Source organism: Eretmochelys imbricata, chromosome 7 (assembly GCF_965152235.1).
Source record: "Eretmochelys imbricata isolate rEreImb1 chromosome 7, rEreImb1.hap1, whole genome shotgun sequence".
Lineage (NCBI taxonomy): Eukaryota > Metazoa > Chordata > Testudines > Cheloniidae > Eretmochelys > Eretmochelys imbricata.
Window position 1 is genome coordinate 114,075,879 of NC_135578.1, and position 25,172 is coordinate 114,101,050.

The following is a 25,172-nucleotide window of genomic DNA, read 5'->3' on the forward strand; positions in this document are numbered from 1 at the left end:
GCGGTGTAAAGCTGCTCACATGCATAAGTGTTTTACAAGACAAAAATCTCAGAAGAAAATAAGAAAATGACTGTCCGATTGATTTTGGGCAAAGCAGAGCAGCTCTCATTCCTTCTATCTGATCCACCAAAAGACTTCAGCGGACTTTGGATCAGGCCCTGTAAGTCACTGAAAAGACCTTAAGAGAATCTACGAGAGTTTCAGTTTTCAGCTAAATATTACACACATACACACATTTTTTACTGTTCGCTGGGGATGGAAATTTGTGGTTGCTGCATGAGTTCTGAAGCAGCAGCTATTGCTATTTTCTCTGTAGCCACCACCATCTTGGATATATTGTCATAAGTTCCATCAATAAAGTTGGAGGAGGAGGGATAAAGAAAATTAAATTTCTCAGGTTTACCATTTGCCTTTCCAGAAAGTGTCACTTACTTGCGTGACCTGGACTCCTGCTGAATTTTTGATTTAATCCAATTAAGGAATCTTGTCACTTGGGTATAAACTCCTGGTTTATCTTTTATGCCACACTGTTTGCCCCAGCTCACAATTCCATAGACATAATAGGAACCATTTTGTACACAGGTTAGAGGACCTCCAGAATCTCCCTGAGGAGACAAAAAAATAAGAGCCATTCTTTGCATTCTAAAATAAAGCAAAATGTTGCCCAACAACAAAATTTCTCTCTCAAGCACAAGATTTTGAGGTTTTGAATGATTTTTTTTTTTTCTTAATACAGATGTTCCAAGGAGGTGGTGTTCAGATCCTGATTAGGTTTAGTACACCTCTCTGGATTCCGTTAAAATGACAGTGAAAACTCAAAGTGTTCTTGTGAAGTTTTGGCTCAAACTGGCAGAAATCTCACAAGTTCACATGACACTTCCAGAGTCATGAATGAAAGTCACTTGGCATTATGGTCATAACCTTGATTCATAACTATACAAGCAGAGTCAGATTGTGGATCAAAATATCTGTGAAACTGAGTTGGGCCCGTCTTTAGTTTTGTCATTTTCATTTAAAGGTTTATGGAAAAACTCCAGAGGCATACTGAGCCAGGTTTTGCTGTGTTACAATAGTTCAGCTCTGGAGTGGCTTCAGATTTACACCACAGTAACAGTAAAATCAATCCTGACTTCCCCCCATGAATATGAGATCTGATGGGGAAGATCAAGTTGGAGGTCTGGTGTTCATGACAAAGAAGAATCTGATAGATTTGAGGGGAGAGAGAGAGATTAGAAGGTATATGCATTAAGAAGAGTTCTGGGTAAGCATCTGAACTTTTCCAACGGAACCTCTAAACCTTCTCTGTCTTTGATCGTGATGACATTAATTCTAAGACTGTGTCTCTCAAATCACACTGAAGAAAGAAGAAGGCTGTTTTAATGCATTGATAGGAGAAACAGAAATATATATGTAGTATCCTGGCAGAGCCATTACTCTGCACAGCCTATTTATGTGATTTTTTTTTTTAAAGAGAGAAATACAGAAAAAGCAACCGACCTGACAAGTATCAACTCCTGGTGTCTGCAGATTTCCTGCACAAAGCATGCTTTCATCCAGTTTGTTATCATATGCACACCGTGCATTGCACCGCGTCTTGGAGATCAGCTTTACTCTGGCATCTAACAGCTGACGAGATCCTTCACCTACAAGATGTGTGCCAGGAAAATGCGGAAAGTCACCTTTCCCTTCCCCACTTCATGTTATGTTTTTAATCTGAGTTTGTTTGTAATTTGGATGAGGGGGAGGGAAGTCTGTCTGAAATTATACACATTTAGTTAGAGCTGTGCCTGGGAACTTCAATCAGAACACTGAAGTCATGGAGATTTGCCTGAGTAGAGGCAGGGGAAGGTCTACAGGATTTGGTCATTCCACCTACACATTTGTTAGTGGCATTAATGGCCTGATTTTTCAAAGATGCTGATCACTTGCAGCCTCCATTGACTTCAATGAGATTTGTAGGTGCTCAGCACTTCTGAAAATCAAGCCACTATATATTTTTAACACACAAAATAATGAAACAGATAAGCAAGGTAAAATCCTACAATATTTAAAGGAGATAACTAATGGGAATCTAAAGACACGACATATCTAAAGGTGAGAGCCACCGATTCAAAGCACTACATCTGCAGCTACTTAAGGCTGGTTTATAAGTTTGGTCTTACTCCAGAGTTACAGGAAACATTTTGCCATCTCAGTGATTTCCTGAAATGCTAATAATAGCTCTGTTCAGAGAAAGAGCCAGTTTGAACGCTTATAAAGTAATTGGTTTTCTAAATAAACAATTAAAAGAACTGTTCAATTTGTATTTTTTTAAAAAATATACATTCTATTGGCGCATTCTGAACAACTGGACATGCTTTGCTATTGTTGACTTCAATGGGAGTCACATCAACAGGTAGAATTTGGCCCTATGTGTCATATCAGACTATCAGTTGCAAAGTACTAAGCCACCTAACGCAGCCTGAGTGACACATGATCCTTCTGTTACTTTACAGCAACACATCAATCAGAACACGAGAAAATACACTTTTCAGAAAATTGCCATGATCTTTTTTAAAAAAAGCATAATTCCCACTCAGAGTTACTGGCTGTAATAAAGATTTGGGTAGAATTGCTCAAACTTGAAATGATTTGGATGTTTGACGTGTAGAAGCAGCAAACAAATTCAGATGCTGCTGATCAAAAGCTTAATGGGTGTGGAAAACTTGCAAGAGTTCCAGTATCTGATCCTGTCTGGAAATACTGTAAGCAAAGCATAGCCTCATTCACGGTACCTTATTGCTTCTGTTTTTGGTTCTGAATGAAGCCAAGAAGCACAGTGTCAGGTGGCAAAGAAAAAGGTTAATGGAATTTTTTCAGATTTTCCAGAAAGGTTTGGATACTGGATGAAGGTTCAAGTCAATACTTATTTTACCTAGACAGGTTAACACATGATTAGTATTTGGTTAAGTTTCTTTGCTTAATCTGAATATTAGATACTAGGGCCTAGATTCTGATCCAGGGAATTGCAGAGCAACTCTGCTGAGAGAGTTACTCTATTCTAACATGGGTATAGCTGAGATCAGCCAACCCTTAAATAGCTTACCCATTTCAGTATCTCCCCATCCTGAGATATAGCATTCAGTCCCATCAGGAAATGGAGCACTGGGCAAACACACTGTTTTCACGTACTTCGTTTCTAGAGCACAATGGCCATCAACTGGCTTCAGCTTAAGTAAAGCTATACACAGGGTAACAAAGAATATATCGATTGATAAAGATGAAAGGGGATTAAAATTAATCTACAATGTACACATGTGCACTGTGCAAATGCCTGAAATCTACTATTTGTACCTGTTGCTGGACCCTGCCCTCTTCTACTATGTACTTACTTGTTTATGTAACTATCCTGAAAATCCAGAATGCCTACACTGTACACAATCACACACTGGCTTCATCTTTTCTAGAACCTGTCCTCGGACAGATTGAAGTCAGCAGGAGTTCTGCCATTGATTTCAGTGAGAGCAGGATCAGCCCAATAGAGAGGTGCAGCCCATAGAAACCGCACCTCCATTTTCATCTGTGAAAAGGTCCAACCAACAATGCCTCATCAGAGAGTTCACCACGCATGTTGCAACACTGTGGGAGCTTACCGATATCATTGAATGGAATATCGTTCCTTTCTTTGTAATGTCCATGCCGAATGATCTTCTCCACATCAAATTTTTGTTCATGGTACTCTGTCTTCTCCAGGTCTTGCTTTCCAAGGGACACTTGCAGGTTGTTTGGGTGAAGGCTAAGAAGAAGGAAAAAAAAACCAAATCACCTGCTGAACTTTTTAGCTTTGGTGCTTAGAATCAGGCCCACTGACAGCAATTCCGGCCTGGCTAGGGCCGTCCCTAAAGGGGCCGGGGGCCCGGGGTGGAAGTGATGAATCTGTCACTTCTGAGCCAGACCGTGCTGGCCAATTGCGCCAGCAAATGGGGCCTGGAGCGGTTGTGTGTGCCTAGGAACCCTCTGGCCCGCCTGGGTGATTTAAAAGGGTCAGGGGCCTCCGGGTCCTTTTAAATTGACTGGGCTCCTGGGCAATTGCCCTCTTTGCCCCCCAGTGGCCGGCCTGCTTGGAATGCAGACAGTCAGAATGGTGACCAAGTCAGCAATGCTTGAATGAGCTCCTGCATTTTGTAATTTACCAGTCTCCAAACCTAGACATTTCCACACACCCCCGAGGCATACGCTCCTCTGAAAATGAAATATAGTATTCTAGGCAGAGGCTAATTGGGGTTTAGCAACAGGAGGCAAAAATCACAGAATCGCTGTTCTAGAGCTCTTGCTGCTTTCTTCCTTATGCCATGGTGTGTAGTGTCATATGTTGTGTGGTCAACCCCAACCCCAGGTCTTCAGAGGACTTTCCTTTCAACCACCAGAAAGCTTGCTACATTCCTCCTCTTTTCCTCCAGCAGACACTGAAAACCCTCAGAGAGGGGACCCCTTCAGATACTGACAACATTTCCCTAAGGAATTAATTGAAGGCTTGAATCAGTCCTACAGCAAGGTGTGATAAAAACACCAACACATCAGCCAACTGCCTTATCTACACTACACAGAAGTAAGAGGAGGGCGGAGAGAATTTCATAGGTAACACCTTTTGGGGGGGATGATCAGTACATGTTTTTATAATATCCTTTTAACTTCCTGTACATAGCTACTCACTAGCATGTGATCTTAATAAAAATACCAACCACAGCTAAATCAAGCAGAAACTGACTCCTCTGAACTTTAATCCAATTTGAGAAGAAGGTCAATTTACGTATTGGTTCTTGAAGTGGAGTTCCCTAATATTCCATGTAGAAATATCCGCTCTCTTCCCTTCTCTCTCACTTCACAGCCCCTTCCGTAGGGTACTGTACACACGGTATAACCTTGTTTCAACTTAACTAGCATTTGATTAAAAGCAGAAGTCAGATCCTCTTTGAGCAACTGCAGCAAAGGTGTGAAAGGGACAACATGTATTTTAATGAGCTTCTGGGACACTCATGCAGTGGGAGGGAAGTGGACTGGATGATTTAATAGGTGTTTTTAATCTAAATTTTCTGTGAGTTTATAACTATATGGTAACAACATTCCTTTACCGTCTAATTCTTCTTTCTCTGGCAACCCTCAATACGAGTCCTAAGTAATGTTTTAGGATTTTATTTTCAGCTGACAAAGTGGTGTAGCTCCATTGAAGTTAATGCTGATTTACATTAGTTGGGGATCTGACTCTATCTTTCAATGAGAGAGACAAGGTGGGGAGGTAATATCTTTTATGAGATCAACTTCTGCTGGTGAGAAAGACAAGCTTTTGAGTTTACGCACAGCTCTTTTTCAGGTCTGGGAAACATACTCAGCATTTCTAGCAGCAGTTATTACAACAATCTATAACCCATTAACAACCCCCTCTCCCTGCCCCCTGCAGCTGTCTTTCCCCTGCCCAATTCCTTTCCTCCCTATGGATGTAGGGGTGTTAACAGGCTACATTACCTTGAACGGTCCCTTGAAACATGTGTTAACTACTTAAACTGAACAATCTGTTTCATCTTGTATTTAATTGTGACACTCTGAGTATGTTTCCCAGACCTAAAGAAGAGCTCTGTGTAAGCCCAGAAGCATGTCTGTCTCACCAGCAGAAGTTGGTCCAATAAAAGATATTCCCTCACCCACCTAGTCTCTCTAATGACCTGGGACTCATATGGCTACAACACCACACATTTCTATAATGCTATTAAAGCTGTTCAGAACACAGAAATCCCATCCTGCAGGAAACTCTGCTATTTTGACTTTTTTTTTCCCTATCCTGGAACAGAATGGAAAAAAAAAATCAAACTATCAAACATTTTAATAGAATGGGAAACTCGGAAAAATGTCCACTCAAATGTCAAAATGAAAAATGCTAACACTTTCAATCTCAATGCTTTGTTTGAAATTTTCCCATTAAAAACACAAATCAGAAAGTGTTGCCAGCATTGACATTTTCCAGCAAAAAAATGCAACCTGGCATTTTGTTACCAACGGTTTCCAGTGGATAAATGTTTGTTAGCAACGGTTTCCAGTGGATAAATTTCAACCAAATAACTACTATGTGATTTTTTTCATGCTTAGCAGGACACCGGTAATGTACTTACTGAATGCAGTGTCCAGCAGTGAGAATCCAGCATGGTTCAATCAGAGCTCCTCCACAGAAGTGTCCCTTTGGCATGGGAGGCCTCCATGGCCACTTGCTCTGCAGAGATGCCATCCAGGGATGTTTGCCAGACATGGTCTTGGCCCCACCATAAATCCTTTTGAGTGTTCTTTGAGCCTCTGGCTGTCCACATGTATTGAATGTCTTACCCACTACAGGAAGAATGGCTGGGGCGACTGGAGTCGCTGGAGTCTTTTCTGCAGGGGAGACATACGACTGAACTTGCTACAGGCAGAGACTGAACTTGCTATAATGATTATAAATCTCAGGAATGGACATGGCAACGCATTTTGGGAATCTCTCGCACAGTTATAGGACTGGAAGTGTTATGACATACTACAGGGGAGACCTGGGTTTGGGGGCAACATTGGCAATCCTGCCAGATGTACTGTAGGAGCCACTTGGAGGATCATCTGCAGCACTGTTCAGCAGTGGTGATTGGCTGTCAGAGCTTCTTGGAAGCTTAGGAGCAAGTTTTGCCTGAGATAGAATTTGGGGTCTTGTTTGCTCATTTGACTTTTGATATTTTTATATTCTTGTGTGAACAAAGACACTGTGTGTTACATCTGGCCACAAGCAGATGGGGTAAAAAGAGATAAGAAATAAAATTAAAGTGTTGTTGGGTAGAGTGGGAGTTTAATATACAAGCGCACACTTGAAGGACAGTCCTGTCTCAACTGCTCTCCCGAGATAAGGTCAAGCAACCAGTTGGGAGAGGTGAGGGGAATGGGGGGAGAGGGGTTATAAGAAACACTAAAAGCCAAAGAAATGCCTGACCCTGACCGAAGCACAACCTCACTCTTTACTCCTCCCACGGGATACAAAAGAGGTGGTTCTGAAGCCCCCAGACCCTCCAAAACAGAACATGACATAAATTATAAGGGTTGGGATCAAGGGTGTGCACTACAGGTATAATTATGCCTGCTAAGAAACGGGAAGGGGACATGGGAAAGGCTCTGTGGTGTACAGAGCTATTTATATGCTTGCTTGATTTCTCCAATAAACATTGCATTGCCTACACTTTGGACTTCTGGTCTTCTGTTTTCTGTCTGTGGGACGAGAACCGGGGGAAGGGCAAAGAGAAAGCCCTTAACACCTCTGAGACTCATTGAGCAGGTTCAGTGTTATTCTCCACTCTACCTGTTACTGAGCAGGGCGAAACATCACAGGAGTCCCATTTCACCTTGTTATCTGTTTTGATGAAGCACCAGGGTTTTACATCACCATCTGGATTCCTGAAGGGAACAGATTCCAACATCCACCAATCAGAGTGAGGAAATCTCCAGGAGAACAGGTTAACCGTTGGACTGAAGGGTGCATAACAGAGCAGCTAAATGCTCCAAATAAAGATCCAAGCTTCCCTAGAAGCTATTTTCATTTTTAACAAGGGATACACCTGAGGAGATGGGTGGCATAGGTGACTCCCTTCCACTTTTCCACCCTCCTGATCCTGGGAGTAGCTAGGGGCCGGGTCAGTGCAAATTAGAGTGGTCTCTTCTAGGACAGGAGCATCAGAGCTCTTTAGAGGGGTGCCCCAGAATGTCCACTATTTCAGATGCTGAAGAAGAGTCTGTGTACGTTACCATCTGAAGTTGGTCCAATAAAAGATTTTACCTCACCCACCTTGTCACTCTCATTATGACAAAGGCAGGTTGCGTAGAGCAGGCGATGGCAGCTTTACATCCCCTGGAGATTTCCCTGTACTTCCCTATGGATCCATATGAGCTGCTCACACTGGAATTATTCTGCACATTTTTTGTGAGAGGAGACCTCTGCATATGTAGCTTCAGTAGATTACCTGCAGAAGTTATGGTCACCAATGCCATAATATTCGGCATCCTCCATAAATGCATTATAACTCTCGTCCAAGAGCAGGTTAGAATTCCAATGAAGGCATATCTCCCCAGACCTTGTTTGACTCACTTTCCCTCTGTATTCATGACCATCCTGTTCATAACAGTCCTCTGGTCCTACAAGAAGACAATGCTGGTATGAAAAGGTCCTGCCTGTCACTCATTTCCTACACAGCAGATGTGTCACCCACCAAGGATGACGTGGGTTAATGTCATGCCTGTTGCAAGATCCAGCGAGCAACTGGACCAAATGTAGTCTTGGATGAGGGAGGTGGGAATAACTGAACCTTAATCCATATTCTCAACCATATCTATACTGTGACACCAAGTTACAATGGAAAAAAGTTTCAGGACCCCCGACTCCAACCTAGCTATAAGGAAAAGGAAAATGCCTGCAAATCCCTGAAACCTATTTGCCACTCCCAGGTTGAGACCTCATGCTCTAAACAGCTCAGCAAAGTAGCGTTGGAGAGCTTCCATTATTAAAAAGTCAGCAATTGGTCAGAATCTGTTCCTGTAGCAACCTGCCACTTGAGCTGTGTATAGCAGAGGGTGCCGGTATGATGGATAGACCTGATCAGAGAGTTGGTATCATGCTAGAAGGATAGACACACCGGCAAGAGGAAAGAGCGGGTTAAAGGTTAATGAAGGAATTATGGCAATGAGGAGTGCTCATGACAAGGCTGTCTGTTGCGTGGAGCTGATCTGAAGCCTTTAATATACGCATATAGAGAATTTACGATTCCCACCCTCCTACCCTTACAAATGTGTGCCCCTGCACCCTCGTTCAGTCACACTCTTCTAGAAGTGGGTAATGGCTGGAGCACAGTTTTGGAAACATCAGAGCTGGGAACCCTTTTGTGATATTTGGGGTTCACCCAGGCCAATAAGGGGTTTGGTCACCATCTGCCTTGTAACCCTAAATGTCTTTTGGGGGGCTTTCTGGCTGTTGGGGTCAGAGTTCTGAACCAAAGCTTCACAGCCACAAAACACTCCAGGGTTACAAGGCAGACAGTGACCAAACACCTTTCTGGCCTGGGTGAACCCCAAAATGTGTGGGTACATCCTGAAGGGGGCCCCAAAGAGAGGAAATTGGGAAAGATTTTTTTTAAGAGGAAGGGAGATTGTACAGGAAAGCTCAGAGGGGGAACGATAAAAGCCCTGAGCAACCTTACAAACAACTGGTTGTGCCTGCCGAGCAATGTGGGGAGTTAATGTTGCTAACACTTGAGCGTCCTTTCACTAGTCACTTGGGGGGACAGAGAACCTACGATAGGTGAAAGAAGTCCTCTGAAACCTTCCTGAGCCCAGGATTACCCTGGATATTACCCTTGGGCTCCTGGTCTAGGAGCTGCGCTAGTGAATCTGATTGCAGGCTTGAACCTTGCTTTGGACAAATGCAGCCTAATAATGACCTTTTCCCCACCCTTGGTGGAAAAAAGGCAAATCCCAACATACCTATCCCGGCATACCTATTTCACAGAACCTCCCTCTGAAGGGTTCAGCACACTGGCAGGAGAATTTTGATCTGAGTCTCCGCTGTAGACAGACGCCTCCATTTTTACATGGGTTTGGTTTGCAAGCTGCAGATACTGTCAACATTTAAAACATAAAACAGCACTATTATTCTGCTAGAAGCTGGTCGGCGGTAACTGACTCCCCTAAGGGACTTACTCCCCTAGCTGGGAGATGCAGCAGACTCATCCTTGGTGGGTCTGGCAGAGAGCGGATGCGTAACACATACTATTCAATAGGAAACATAGGCTTTTTCATAGATTCATAGATATTTAGGTCAGAAGGGACCATTATGATCATCTAGTCTGACCTCCTGCACAACGCAGGCCACAGAATTTCACCCACCACTCTTACAAAAAAAACCTCACACCTATATCTGTGCTATTGAAGTCCTCAAATTGTAGTTTAAAGACCTCAAGGAGCAGAGAATCCTCCAGCAAGTGACCCGTGCCCCATGCTACAGAGGAAGGCGAAAAACCTCCAGGGCCTCTTCCAATCTGCCCTGGAGGAAAATTCCTTCCCGACCCCAAATATGGCGATCAGCTAAACCCTGAGCATATGGGCAAGATTCATCAGCCAGATACTACAGAAAATTCTTTCCCAGGTAACTTGGACCTTACCCCATCTAAAACCCATCACAGGCCATTGGGCCTATTTACCATGAATATTTAATTACCAAAACCATGTTATCCCATCATACCATCTCCTCCATAAACTTATCGAGTTTAATCTTAAAGCAAGATAGATCTTTTGCCCCCACTACTTCCCTCGGAAGGCTATTCCAAAACTTCACTCCTCTGATGGTTAGAAACCTTCGTCTAATTTCTAATCTAAATTTCCTAGTGGCCAGTTTATATCCATTTGTTCTTGTGTCCACATTGGTACTGAGTTTAAATAATTCCTCTCCCTCTCTGGTATTTATCCCTCTGATATATTTATAGAGAGCAATCATATCTCCCCTCAGCCTTCTTTTAGTTAGGCTAAACAAGCCAAGCTCCCTGAGTCTCCTTTCATAAGACAAGTTTTCCATTCCTCGGATCATCCTAGTAGCCCTTCTCTGTACCTGTTCCAGTTTGAATTCATCCTTCTTAAACATGGGAGACCAGAACTGCACACAGTACTCCAGGTGAGGTCTCACCAGTGCCTTATATAACGGTACTAAAACCTCCTTATCCCTACTGGAAATACCTCTCCTGATGCATCCCAAGACGACATTAGCTTTTTTCACAGCCATATCACATTGGCAGCTCATAGTCATCCTATGATCAACCAATACTCCAAGGTCCTTTTCCTCCTCCGTTACTTCTAGTTGATGCGTCCCTAGCTTATAACTAAAATTCTTGTTATTAATCCCTAAATGCATGACCTTACACTTCTCACTATTAAATTTCATCCTATTCCTATTACTCCAGTTTACAAGGTCATCCAGATCCTCCTGTAGGGTATCCCTGTCCTTCTCTAAATTAGCAATACCTCCCAGCTTTGTATCATCTGCAAACTTTATTAGCACACTCCCACTTTTTGTGCCCAGGTCAGTAATAAAAAGATTAAATAAGATTGGTCCCAAAACCGATCCCTGAGGAACTCCACTGGTAACCTCCCTCCAACTTGACAGTTCACCTTTCAGTAGGACCCGTTGTAGTCTCCCCTTTAACCAATTCCCTATCCACCTTTCAATATTCCTATTGATGCCCATCTTATCCAATTTAACTAATAATTCCCCATGTGGCACCGTATCAAACGCCTTACTAAAATCTAAGTAAATTAGATCCACTGCGTTTCCTTTATCTAAAAAATCTGTTACTTTCTCAAAGAAGGAGATCAGGTTGGTTTGGCACGATCTACCTTTTGTAAAACCATGTTGTATTTTGTCCCAATTACCATTGACTTCAATGTCCTTAACTACCTTCTCCTTCAAAATTTTTTCCAAGACCTTGCATACTACAGATGTCAAACTAACAGGCCTATAATTACTTGGATCACTTTTTTTCCCTTTCTTAAAAATAGGAACTATGTTAGCAATCCTCCAATCATACGGTACAACCCCTGAGTTTACAGATTCATTAAAAATTCTTGCTAATGGGCTTGCAATTTCTTGTGCCAATTCTTTTAATATTCTTGGATGAAGATTATCTGGGCCCCCCGATTTAGTCCCATTAAGCTGTTTGAGTTTCGCTTCTACCTCAGATATGGTGATGTCTACCTCCATATCCTCATTCCCATTTATCATGCTACCATTATCCCTAAGATCCTCTTTAGTCTTATTAAAGACTGAGGCAAAGTATTTGTTTAGATATTGGGCCATGCCTAGATTATCCTTGACCTCCACTCCATCCTCAGTTTTTAGCGGTCCCACTTCTTCTTTCTTTGTTTTCTTCCTATTTATATGACTATAGAACCTTTTACTATTGGTTTTAATTCCCTTTGCAAGGTCCAACTCTACTTGACTTTTAGCCTGTCTCACTTTATCCCTACATATTCTGACCTCAATAAGGTAGCTTGCCTTACTGATCCCTCCCTTCTTCCACTCCCTATATGCTTTCTGCTTTTTCTTAATTACCTCTCTAAGATGCTTGCTCATCCAGCTTGGTCTACAACTCCTGCCTATGAATTTTTTCCCCTTTCTTGGGATGCAGGCTTCCGATAGCTTCTGCAGCTTTAATTTAAAATAATCCCAGGCCTCCTCTACCTTTAAACCCATAAATTCTTCAGTCCAATCCACTTCCCTAACTAATTTCCTTAATTTTTGAAAGTCAGCCCTTTTGAAATCAAAAACCTTAGTTGCAGATTTATTTTTGTTAATCCTTCCATTCAGTTTGAACTGAATTAGCTCATGATCACTTGAGCCAAGATTATCCCCTACAACCATTTCCTCTATGAGGTCCTCATTACTCACCAAGACCAAATCTAAAATAGCATCCCCTCTAGTCGGTTCAGCAACTACTTGCTGAAGGAATCCATCAGCTATCGCATCTAGGAAAATCTGAGCCCTATTATTATTACTAGCACTCGTCCTCCAGTCTATATCTGGGAAGTTAAAGTCTCCCATGATCACACAGTTTCCATTAGTATTTACTTTATTAAAAACATTAAAAAGGGCTCTATCCATATCCAAATTAGATCCCGGCGGTCTATAGCACACCCCAAGCACTATCCCAGGGGAGGCTCTAATAGTTTTCTTCCCCAATTTAATTTTTGCCCAGACAGACTCAGTCATATCCATTTCATCGCTTCTTATTTCTTTACATTCTATCTCATCATTGATATACAGTGCTACTCCACCACCTTTACCTTTATTTCGGTCTTTCCTAAACAGCACATACCCTTCAATACCTGTAGCCCAGTCATGACTACTATTCCACCAGGTCTCTGTTATACCTATAATATCTGGTTTCACTTCCTGCACCAGTAACTCTAGTTCCTCCATTTTGTTACCTAGGCTCCTTGCATTAGTGTACAAACATCTTAATTTTTGCTGTTTAGCCTCACTCACATTCTGTACCCTATTAGGCACGGTTATTTTACTACCAGTATAACCTATTAGACTTGTATCTACACTGCCCTTCCTCCTACCTACAGCTGTATCCACTCTTACTTCATTTTCTTTCCACTCTATGCTTAATTCTGGCGTGGAGATTACCTGGACATCTCCCAACCATCTCCCCCAAATTCCTAGTTTAAAGCTCTCTTAATCAGTTGTGCCAGCCTCCATCCTAGAAGTCTATTTCCTTCCCTACTCAGATGAAGTCCATCCCGAGAGAACTGTCCCCTATCCATGAATGCCTCCCAATGGCCATACATCCCAAAGCCCTCCTTATAGCACCACTGCCTAAGCCATCTATTGATAGTCATAATCTTGTCACACCTTTGTTTCCCCAGCACTATCCTGCCAGATTGACTCTCCCTGAATAGACCACCTCTCTGGGGTGAGCAGATAGTGCAGGCTCCATGCCCACTTACTGAACATACAAACACGTAGGATTTTTTTCTGCTGTTATTCTCACCTTTGTTGCAGTATGGTGGCTTATAAGGATGTCTACAAGCGCACTGAGAATAAGGTGGAGTTAGCATTATAACGCAGTCTCCTTTACGACAGCTATTCCTTTCACACACGTTTTTCACTGTGGTGGAGCCAGATAAAACAGAAAAGCAAGATAAGATTAATTGCTTGCATTTTAGACATGCATTCACTGAACAGGTGCTGAGTCCCATAGATGCCAGGCTAGATGTACTTTCAATTGAATCTCTTGCACCATTTTTGGCTATAGCTTTGGGTGCTGCTGCCTGTTAAGCACCTAAAGTCAAAACTAGAGTTGTGCAGAAATGGAATTTTCCTTCCTGTGAAAAATGTCAAGACTATGGTTTCTTTTTCCATTCTGAATCGGAACAAGAACAAAAAATCTTGATATTTTTCATGGGAAGAAAAGGGTACCAAAAATCCATTTCAGGAGAACTGAAATGGAATTTTGTGGCTTACCAGCTGCCTGCCTGGGAGCCTGAGGAGCTGCCCAGCTACCTGGGCTCCCCAGCAACTTGCCAGGTGGGCAGCCAAGAAGCCCTGCCAAGAAGTCACGAGGGTGGGTGAGCTACCAAGAAGCCAGGCAGCCTGCCTACCTACCTGCCTGGTTTTCTCTGAAAGTTTTGATGGAATCGACACATTCCTTGAGAACATTTCAACAATGAATTGTCGACCAGGTCTAGTTAAAACCTGACACACATTTACCAGTTCCTTTGGATTATTTCACAACCTGATGCTTTTTGAGAAGTGAATCAAAGGCAATGTATTTTTCTAGAGCTTTTTGGCTAGAGGTTTTTCCTCCCTTTAATAATAATGAAATTATGAAAGCAGCACCTACCTTTCTCACACCTAGTTCCGGCATACGGCATAGGGCAGAGGCAGGTGTAGTGATTTCCATTTCTTTTGCATTCACCATTATTCTTGCAAGGCTTGGGGGAGCATGGATCTACCAGGAGAGCATGGAGACTTTTTATTTACACCCTCCAGTATCAACTTTTTGCCAGGCTCTTAGCTTGACGTTGCCATAAGAGTCTCAACAAATCTCATGTGTTTAGATAATAGACAGTTTCTGGATCATGTTCTTCTGATTTGGTTTCAGGTGGAACCCCAGGTCAGATCGCCCCCCAAAATGTGACCCTGCTCTAAAGTTGACAGGTTCCCCTTCCAGAGCAATCTGATGCTGTCTTCCTAAGCACAGAAGCACACCTAACAACAGTTAGCCAGTCAGCACTGAACCAGGTTCTGCACTGCTTACTCAGGCAAAACTTCCATTGTAATCAATGGGGGTTTCACCTGAATAAGGCCTGTGGGACCAGATGCATTAGGAACCAGAGATGACCCCAAGCTACTGAGTCTGGCTCCAGGTATAGAGGACTTCACTAAAGCGTGGAAGTGTTTGGGCCCATCTCTCCTCGGAGCAATGTAGTTGTTAGATTCCCCTGAAGATGTCATATATCATTATTAAGGCTCCATGTTTGTCACAGAGGTCACGGACTCTGTGACTTTCCGTGACCTCTGTGACTTCTGCAATGGCTGGCCTGGGGGCCACCTAAGCAGCTCAGGCAGCCCTGGGCCAGGTGCACTGGACGCTGCTGGGGCAGTCTCGGCCCCCCCCACACCCAGACGCAGGAGTTTGGGTGTGGGGGGGACTCACGGCTGGGGATTGGGATGCGGGGCGGTGCTTACCTGGGGTGGGGGTTCCCAGAAGGATGACAGGAACTCCCCTCCCTCAGCTCCTAGCTCTACATGCTGCCTCTGCCTGCAGGCACCGCCCCTGCAGCTCCCATTGGCCACGGTTCCTAGCCAATGGAAACTGCAGAACCGGGGCTTAGAGCAAAACGGAGGCAACATGTGGAGTGTGGAGCATGGAGCTAGTAGCTGGGGTTGCTGCTTCCAGGAGCCTTCCCCAGTCCCCCCCCCAGCACCCGTGACGCCCCCCCCCCCAGGCTGTGACGCCCACCCCCAGGCCGCACCTCCCCCGGCATCTGCAACTCCCTGGGCTGCAACCCTCCCCCCCAATACCTGCACCCCCCAGCCGCGACTTCCCCCCCCCGAGCACCCGCGGCGCCCCCCAGGCCACACCCCTCCAGCACCTGTGGCGCCCCCAGGGCTGCCCCCCCCCAAGTTTTAGTCAGGGGTATATAGTACAAGTCATGGACAGGTCACGGGCTGTGAATTTTTGTTTACTGCCCGCGATCTGTCCATGCCTTTTATTAAAAATACCTGTGACTAAAACGTAGCCGTAATCATTATTATTTACTGTTTACTCAGAGGGACCCCATTGAGCTAGGCCCTGCATAAACTTATTCTCACCAAAATTACTGTGCACCACAGAAAATAAAGGGTTAGATAGAAAGGAGTGCCAGACCTCTGTGCAGTGAATCTGGGGGTCGGGGGGTGAAGGAGGAGTTGCTATCTTTCTACCGTCTGACCCTGGGGATATCTGGGAGCTCTTTAGGTTTCTGGTGTAGGCCTCAGTTCTACTTTAAACTACACCTGGTTGGCTATAGGTCCCCAGGGGCTATCCACCAGTGGAAGTGGTGCCAAGCAGCTGGCTCAAGGTACTTTCTCGCTATACTGAAGTATAGAAAATAACGTGTGACTCAGAAAAAACATTTGCTCTACATTTGGTCACAGAACATACATTCCAGGAAAGCAGCAATTACATCTCACAGTGTCTGTAGACAAATAAGCCGGGGCTTTTTGTAGTAGCAATCAGAAATGTTCTGCATGATCAGAATCCGTTCTGCGAAAGCAGGAGATAAAACACGGGCCCCTTACAAGAGGAATACAAAGGAGAACATTGCAGGCAAACCCTCCTAACTAATTCCTTTGATTCAGACATTCTGAGAGGCCGCTGGCAGATAAGGTAAGATGGGGAGTGAGACAATGAGATTTGCCACACTTAGAACTGGAATGGTGGGTTTTCCACCCCTGACACCTCCCAACATACTTTAAAAATGTTGCATTGCTAACACCTATTTTAATACCATTGTAGCCAAAGTATTCGTAGAACCAGTCGGGATATGTGAGGTATTCTTTGTCTGTGGCGGCGGTGTTCTCTTCTGGTGCAACATACTCATCGCTGTAGTCATAGTAATCAGTCCTGTCTAAAGGAGCATGGAAGGAAAGAGGAGAAAATAATATTAAAGGAAAGATAGTGTTGTAAAATATCCCTTCTCCAGGGTTGCCACTCTGCTGCACACTGGGGCCATTTGGGATGTCATGACAGCAGTTGGCATCACATATAGATCTTCCTGATCCTGTAAAAGTACAAGTATTCTTTGTTAGCTTTGTAAGGCCCATAACACATAAATGAGCTGGTCTGAGGCTATCTAATAGACGGAAGTGGTGCTCCTGCGTGCACGAGCGAGCACACACACACAAACAGTAACATGCTCATCGCAACCTTCTGGCTACCTTTCCTTCACTGCTTCACTTGAGAGGGCTGGAGTGAATCAGAAATCTGGATCAGGCAACAGTGCTCAGTCTTGCAGCTCCCCTAAGCGGCTAGAATTGGAAGCAGCTTCATGCCATGGTGCCCTTGAGGGGACTTTGTCCAGGATATTGTGAATCCATCCATTCACAGCATTGAAAATTTCCAGTGCCCCAATATAATTTGGATGATCCCACTGTTCTGTGGTTGTTTCACATTTCATTGCACTATTTTATACCCTCAGGGTGGGATTCTTAGGTGCCCATCTCCCATTGAAGTCAATGGATTTAGATGTCTAAATATCTTTGGGAATCACACCCGCAGTGCCTGTAGACAGTCAGCATCTCAGGTCCTATTATTCATTTGCTTCCCCGCCCCCCCTTGTGACATATGACAATGTCCTGGACAAACCTCATTGAAATAAGTTTAATATCTTTGTGGCCCATTGTATTAAAAATGCAGTTATTTACGTGATATTATAAGATGGCTATGAGCTTATCAGAGCAGGGACTGTCTCTTACTATTTGTAGACAAAGCACCTATTACAATAGGGCCCTGATCCCAATTAGGGCTTTTAAACGCTACTGGAAGACAAATAATAATTGTTCCAATCTTAGAGGGCAGTAAGAAAGAAGAACAACGAGGAGTCCTTGTGGCACCTTAGAGACTAACAAATTTATTTGGGCATAAGTTTTCGTGGGCTAGAACCCACTTCATCGGATGCATGAAGTGAAAATACAGGAGCAGGTATAAATACATGAACGAATGGGGGTTGCTTTACCAAGTGTGAGGTCAGTCTAACAAGATAAATCAATTAACATTAGGATACCAAGGGAGGAAAAATAACTTTTGAAGCAATAAGAGAGTGGCCCATTACAGACAGTTGACAAGAAGGTGTGAGTAATAGTAGGGAGAAATTAGTATTGGGGAAGTTAAGTTTAGGTTTTGTAATGACCCAACCACTCCCAGTCTCTATTCAGGCCTAATCTGATGGTATCCAGTTTGCAAATTAATTCCAGTTCTGCAGCTTCACGTTGGAGTCTGTTTTTGAAGTTTTTTTGCTGAAGAATTGCCACTTTTAGGTCTGTTATTGAGTGACCAGAGAGACTGAAGTGTTCTCCCACTGGTTTTTGAATGTTATAATTCCTGATGTCAGATTTGTGTCCATTTATGCTTTTGCATAGAGACTGTCCGGTTTGGCCAATGTACATGGCAGAGGCGCATTGCTGGCACATGACGGCATATATCACATTGGTAGATGTGCAGGTGAACGAGCCCTTGATGTTGTGGCTGATGTGGTTAAGTCTTATGATGATGTCCCTTGAATAGATATGTGGACAGAGTTGGCCCTGGGGTTTGTAGCAGGGTTTGGTTCCTGGGTTGGTGTTTTTGTTGTGTGGTGTGTAGGTGCTGGTGAGTATTTGCTTCGGGTTGGGGGGCTGTCTATAAGCGAGGACTGGCCTGTCTCCTAAGGTCTGACACATTACGCAGGTAGCAGCCTGGAGTGCACCCAAACACCGCCGGAACCAGCAGTGCTTCCAGCTTATGTTTTGCAGATGGAGAACCGATCAGCTTGGGCCATCCCATCTCTCCAGCAGGTGTCACTGCAGCCAGTTGGAGCCACTCTGATGAGTTTCAAAGGCAAAGTATGCTAATGAGCAGACTAAAATGCATATAGGGAAACTTTAAAAAAGCTCTCCCCTAGGGCTGGGCCGATGACCCTGCAGATCATGCTGTACCTTGAACTGATTATCGACTGCATTATCTTAGTTTCTTCTCCTCATTCATTTGCTTGTAGCCTTTACCTTTACTCCTTCTTTGCTTCCGAAAAAATCCACTTTTGTACAATGGGTGTTTTATATTTCATATTAAAATAGAAACATCTTCCCCCCCCCCTTTCTTTTTCTATGCACCAATCTTGGTTTCTTGGGGGGTGTGAGTGGGGGTGGGGGGGAAGATTCACCTCATTTATCATTATGTCAAATCCAGACTCCTTTTTCCTGGCTCATTATTTCTCAGGAGCTGAGTCTCCATGTTATGAAAGTGCTGCAGGAGAGCACACCTGGTTGAGGAACATAAGGATCTGGCTGGAAGCTAAAGCCATTGCCTTCAGCAAGCAAATAAAGTTTAAAGTGATGAAGTTAAAAAAGGAAAACAAAAAGAACGTCTGCCCAGAGTTCAGCCTTCAAGCTGACATTGTGCAGGAGGGAAGATATTGCAGGAGTTAGATTCTTCCCTGCCCTTACCCCCAGCCTCTGTCCCCCTTTTATTATTAAATATCTTTTGGGAAAGGTGACTTTGCTTCAATAGGCATCTTTAAGTAATTACTGCAAAGGTCTGAGTAGCCAGATCCTAGCACATACTTTATATAAAAGAAATGTATAAAAGGTCTACGCAGGGTTAATAAATGCGTAATAGATGCAATATCCTTCTGTCATCTCTTGACTTATACATCTTGGACTGCAACAAAATGGGTCTGGGACCATCTTTTTGTTCTGTGTTTATACAGCACCAAGCACAATAGAGGCCTGTGACATACCCAGGGTATAATCCACACTGATGAGTAGCTGAGTCACCCCTGCCCGTAACCTTGAGCGCCTTACAATGCCTTGGCACAAGACGTTCCCACTTAGGCTGCTTACAAGTAGCCTTCCAGGATGCAAGCCACAGCCTGAGTGGCTGCGTGCAACTGTAGCCTGCCAGCCACACTTGAGTTACACTCTGGCTCTCACCAGCCTGGGCTATATTGCAGGGTGACCACAACACACTCCCAATCCTGTATTTCCCCCCACAAATATATGGCCTATACTGCCCTCTACTGGACAATAGAAACGTATATAAAATCTGTCATTTTATTAATAGAACTCCCACACGCGCATCCCAAACGGAGTTTCCCAAATCCTTCAATTCAAACACTGAATTAGACAAAACAATAAAAGACCTGTATTAACTACAAGGAGATGAATTTTAAGTGAATACACATAATGAGGCATAAAAGTCAGAAACGGTTACAAGAAAAATAAAGACAAAACAAAACTAGTGCCTAACTTAACAAACTATGTTAAATTCAAAGCAAAGTTTTTCTCACCACATGCTCTCAACAGTCTTGTTGGCCAAATTTGTTAGCTCAGGACCCCTTTGTTTGTTTAATGGCTGCTTCCTTTGTTCTTTCTCATGCAGTGAATCAATGGACAGAAAGAGAGGGAGGCAAAGGGGTGTCTGCCCCTTCTTTTGATAGTCCCCCTTTTGAGAAGCATTTCCAATGGGGAAACAAGGTGACAAGCACTCGGTGTGGAAGGGAACTCCATGCCATTTCTTTGCTAAAATTTCTTTTTGCCCCATCCCCTTTCCTGCCAAAGAATGGCCATTTAGCAAGTAATGGCCTGACAGCAGTGTTTACATCTGGGTCAGATGTCAGCTTGCCCTTTGTCTCCAAAGAACTGGACACCCTAGACTTCTCTGGAAAACATACTTTTAGTCGTGATCTTAGCTTATGTTTACCGTAGACAATAAAGGGGAAGGGATGCAGATCAGAATAAGTAAAGAACAAGTCAGATCTTCTGACCCAAGGGTTCTCAACTTTTTTTTTCTGAGGCCCTCCTAACATGTTATAAAAACTCCACGGCCCACCTGTGTCACAATTGTTTTTCTGCATACAAAAGCCAGGGTCAGCATTAGCACATAACAAGCAGGGCACTTGGCCAGGGCCCCCCACCACAGGGAGCCCCACAAAGCTAAATTACTCAGGCTTCGGCTTCAGTCCCAGGTGGCGGGGCTTTAGCTTTCTGCTCTGGCCCCCAGTGAGTCTAATATCAGCCTTGCTTGGTGGACCCAGGGGGCTTCAGACACCTAACTAAGAACTGTTGTTTGAATGAATTGAAATCAGCAGGGCCTGATGCTATTCACCCAAGATGCTGGAGGAATTAGCTGAAGAAATTGCAGAGCCACTGGCAATAATATTCGCAAACTCATGGATAACAGGAGAAGTCCCAGAAGACCGAAGAAAGTTTAACATAGTGCCCATCCTTAAAAAGGTCGGGGGGGGGGAGGAGGAGCCAGGGAACTATAGACCAGTCAGCCTTGTTATATTTATAAGAAGCACACAGGATCTTTATAGGGAAGAAGGCAGCACCCCGCATTTATTGAGAATACAACGGTTAGCATATGCTTTTCAATCTCTCTCGCTCTCTCAGACACACACACACACCACGCACACAGTCCTGCTAGTTGATGTTTATAGTTACCAGTCCAGAGTCTGGATCAATCTAGTGGCCAGCCAGATTGATCACAGAGGGGAGCAGGGCTTTGTCGGTTGCGATCCAGTGCTCCTGGAGTGTGGCAAGATGAACCCAAAGTCCCATGGCAAAGCACCCTGTTCTTATAGTCCTTTTTCTTTATTGAAGTCTATAGATTTTGCTGTGTCAGTTTCTGACTGGTTACTTCTTGATTGGTGTTAACATTCCAAAACACCTCTGAGAGGGTTATCCTATCCTGGTTTTGAGTTAATCAATTGTCTTTAGGGATGCCAGCCTTCACCTCAGGGTTGTCAATTTGCCCTTTCTCAATCATGGATACGCATTGATGGTTCTTTGGCATCAACAAATCCTGATAAGTGTCTTCGCTCCTCCTTTCTTGACCATCTGGTTAACAATAGACTTCACACCTTATTTTTTCCTGATGCATGCATTTCTCATTCACACAAGCAGTCTTTTACAGAGACCAAACAATCTTTTACAAGACTTTGAGAATACAAACAGTAGTATTTTATATCGAGGAAAAAGGCATTGCAAATTAAACCTTGCTAAGTTTTACAACCAATAACCAAGACAATTTACATTGAGACCCAGGCCTTCAATGTTCCTCTAATCTACTTAACATATACACAATACAGAATCCTGTCTCTTACTAACTAAAACTTAAAACAAAGAACTAAAGAGGTCCCAATTTGTAATGCATATGGGAAAACAGAATCTCATAGTCCCAGAGGGTCATTCCTTTCTGCTATTCAAATGGGGTGGCTAGCAGGATGAAATCAAATTATACATTAATTCTTCTAATGCAATTCTGAAATCCTGCCCCTACAGCCTGACTTCAATTATTACAGCTGGGAAGCTATTAGAGCAATGTATAAAACATTCAATCTGCGAATACATGGAGGATGAAGGGGTGATCACTAGCAGCCAGCATGGATTTCCCAAGAGCAAATCATGCCAAGCCAGCTTAATTTCCTTCTTTGACAGGGTAACTGGTTTGGTGGATAGGGGAAATGTGGTGGGCATAATATACCTTGATTTCAGCAAGGCTTTTCACACAGTCCCCCCTGACATTATGATAAGTAAACTGGAGAAATGCGGGTTTAGCGGAACTACCATTAGGTGGATACATAAGTGGTTAAACTACCACAAACAAAGAGTAACTATGTAAGGTGTTACACTTAGGGAAGAAAAACCAAATTCATAAATACAGAATGGGGGATAACTGGCTTGGCAGCAGCGTGCTGAGAAGGATCTGGGAGTTGTGGTGGATCACAGCCTCAACATGAGTCAGCAATGTGATACAGTTGCAAAAAAAGAAAATGCAATTTTAGGTTGCATTAACACAGGCATAGCATGCAAGTCACGGGAGGTGATAGTGCTGCTCTACTTGGCATTGGTTAGGCCTCAGCTGGAGTAATGTCTCCAATTTTGATCAACAATGTATAGAAAGGCGACTGACAAAGATGATCAAAAGGATGGAATGCAAGCCATATGAGCAAAGGCTGAAGGAACTGGGTATGTTTAGTTTGGAAAAGAGGAGATTAAGGGGGGACATGATAGCGGTCTTCAGATACTTGAAAGATTGTCACAAAAAGATGGAGAAAAGTTGTCTCTTGCCACAGAAGGCAGGACAAGAGGCAATGGGTTCAAAATACAGCATAGCAGATTTAGATTCAATCTCAGGAAAAACTTCCTAACTGTAAGAACAGTAGGACAATGGAACAGACTGCCTAGGAAGGTTGTGGAAGCTCCTTCACTGGACATTTTCAAAAGGAGGCTGGCGAGCCATCTGTCTTGGATGGTTTAGACACAACAAATCCTGAATCTTGGCAGAGGGGGGTAGACTAGATAACCCTTGCAGTCCCTTCTAACCCTACGATTCTACAGTTTCACATATAATGCTGCTACTTGCATTTTGCTGTGATATTACTGATCACCAAATCGTGAGTTTTTAAATGATATCTCACAAAACATACGCTATACAATGATTGTTACAATAGTGTGTAGGGTGTGGACACAGGGATACATTCTGTCACAGAGCCTGGTCCATGACAAGGGCTCCTAGGTACTATCATGATAAAAACAACATTACAAATAATAATGTATAACGTATAATGTATAATGTATAATGTGTAGGGTTAGAAGCACCTATTGACCTGTTCCACAGTACACATCAATAATCTGAATGCTGAATGTCATCTATTAAGCTTTTTAAAAGGACCTTAACAGGTGGCAATATCATCGTCTCCTACGTTATTTAACCCTTTATAAACATTATGGCCACTCATTAACAACTGACTAACCATTTACTAATCACGTATTGACCCTTTATAAACTATTTATAGATGTGCCCTGAATATAAAGCATGGTCCCTATATTCAGCCATGCCAGGGGACAGAGGGTTTAACAGGGGACCTTTGGTGTTGGCCAGTGCACAGGGTCTGGGCACCTCCCAGATGTTACAGAAGGAATCCTCCCAATACCCCTGTGAGATAGGGCAGTATCATTCCCATTCGACACATGAGGAGCAGTGACATTAAGGCCTCAATTTTCAGAAAGACTCAGCACCCGACAGCTATGTCCAGATTTTTAAAAGGGTGCTTCATGCCCCCATTGGGAACAACAGAGAATCCTCCCCACACTGAGAGCAACTGGAGCTGCTTGGCAAAATCTGACCCTGTCCATGAGTGCAGAGCACTTTGGAATACCTGGCCGGGCACTTGTGAAAACCTGCCCCTAAGCAACTTGCCCAACATCGCCAAAGAAGACTAGCAGAGCTGGGAGAACCCAGGTCACCTAGGTCCCACTCCAATGCCTTAACTACAAGTTCATTAAATTGAAGTAACTGCTACAGATTCCCTAGAGTGTCCATCTCATCTCTCATTTACCCAACACTCTCCCAGCTACATGTGACAATAACTCCCCCCCACACCCAGATACATGACATTCCTGCATCAAAATAACATTTGTTTTCCTCTTTATCATTGCCTCAGCATTAAATAACTATTTGGCTTCCACATCTCTGATTTAAGAAGTGTTCCCATTCCATTTTTTTAATTATTCATAACAAGCCATAGGTTTAGTAAAGCAAAAGCAACAATTTTTTTTTATCTGAGCACATAATTAACGCACAAAGTCTGATACACTGGCTGATTTAAACATATTATTGAATCAGAGGGCTCGTTCTTTGTAAGTGCCGGGAAACCTTAGCACGCTTAAAAAAGCAGTGATCTGACATTTGTCACTGAAATGTGATGATTACATGAAATTAAATTAGACATCCTGCATGCAAATTTTCAAAGAATAACTTTTCTCTGTGTAGTACAACCCTTTCCCTCCCCTCCCACACACACTATAATTGATAGGCAGAGATTAACTTTTAAAGCTTCAAATCATCTTTGAGGTTTGGATGATCTTTTTAAACTGTTCAGTTTTCATCTCCAGGTTTTTTCATTGCTGAGACCAGTCAATCAATTAGTGGATTTCTGATCAATATCCTCTTATTCATTAGCTTAATAGGCTCTGTTATTGAAAGAATAGCTGTCCCAACACTGGCAGTCATGCTGTTTTGATCAGTGGATCAAGCCGTGACTAATGTTCCAAGTGGAAATGGGATGTCACTTGAATGACATGGATTCCAGACGACAAACTTTCTCATAGATTTCCACCACAACTTCAGCAGCAACCACCACCCATCCGTTAAACTCTTTCTGGAATACTTCCTCACCAGCACCAACTTCCAAAATCAGCTTCTGACAACAATATACAAGAAACCCACAGATCACCACACCTACCTTCCTAGATCCAGTAACCACCCCAAAGGCACCAAGAAATCTGTAACCTACAGCCAAGCAATCAGATACCACAGAACAGGCTCCGAGGAGAAACTCCA

At 43.4% G+C, this 25,172-nt stretch overlaps 1 protein-coding gene across 1 annotated transcript in view; it reads right to left on the reverse strand.

Moving 5' to 3' along the window:
* Positions 1-428: 428 nt before the first annotated feature.
* HABP2 (hyaluronan binding protein 2) overlaps positions 429-25,172 on the reverse strand; it is a 29,679-nt gene continuing 4,935 nt past the window's right edge. The window contains exons 2-12 of the mRNA XM_077822873.1: positions 16,579-16,698; positions 14,427-14,534; positions 13,575-13,691; positions 9,528-9,647; positions 8,001-8,172; positions 7,343-7,437; positions 6,144-6,399; positions 3,633-3,775; positions 3,086-3,220; positions 1,498-1,643; positions 429-605 (exon numbers count right to left, since the gene is read on the reverse strand). Coding sequence (XP_077678999.1) covers positions 429-605; positions 1,498-1,643; positions 3,086-3,220; positions 3,633-3,775; positions 6,144-6,399; positions 7,343-7,437; positions 8,001-8,172; positions 9,528-9,647; positions 13,575-13,691; positions 14,427-14,534; positions 16,579-16,698 — 1,589 coding nt within the window. The remainder of the gene's footprint in view (positions 606-1,497; positions 1,644-3,085; positions 3,221-3,632; positions 3,776-6,143; positions 6,400-7,342; positions 7,438-8,000; positions 8,173-9,527; positions 9,648-13,574; positions 13,692-14,426; positions 14,535-16,578; positions 16,699-25,172) is intronic.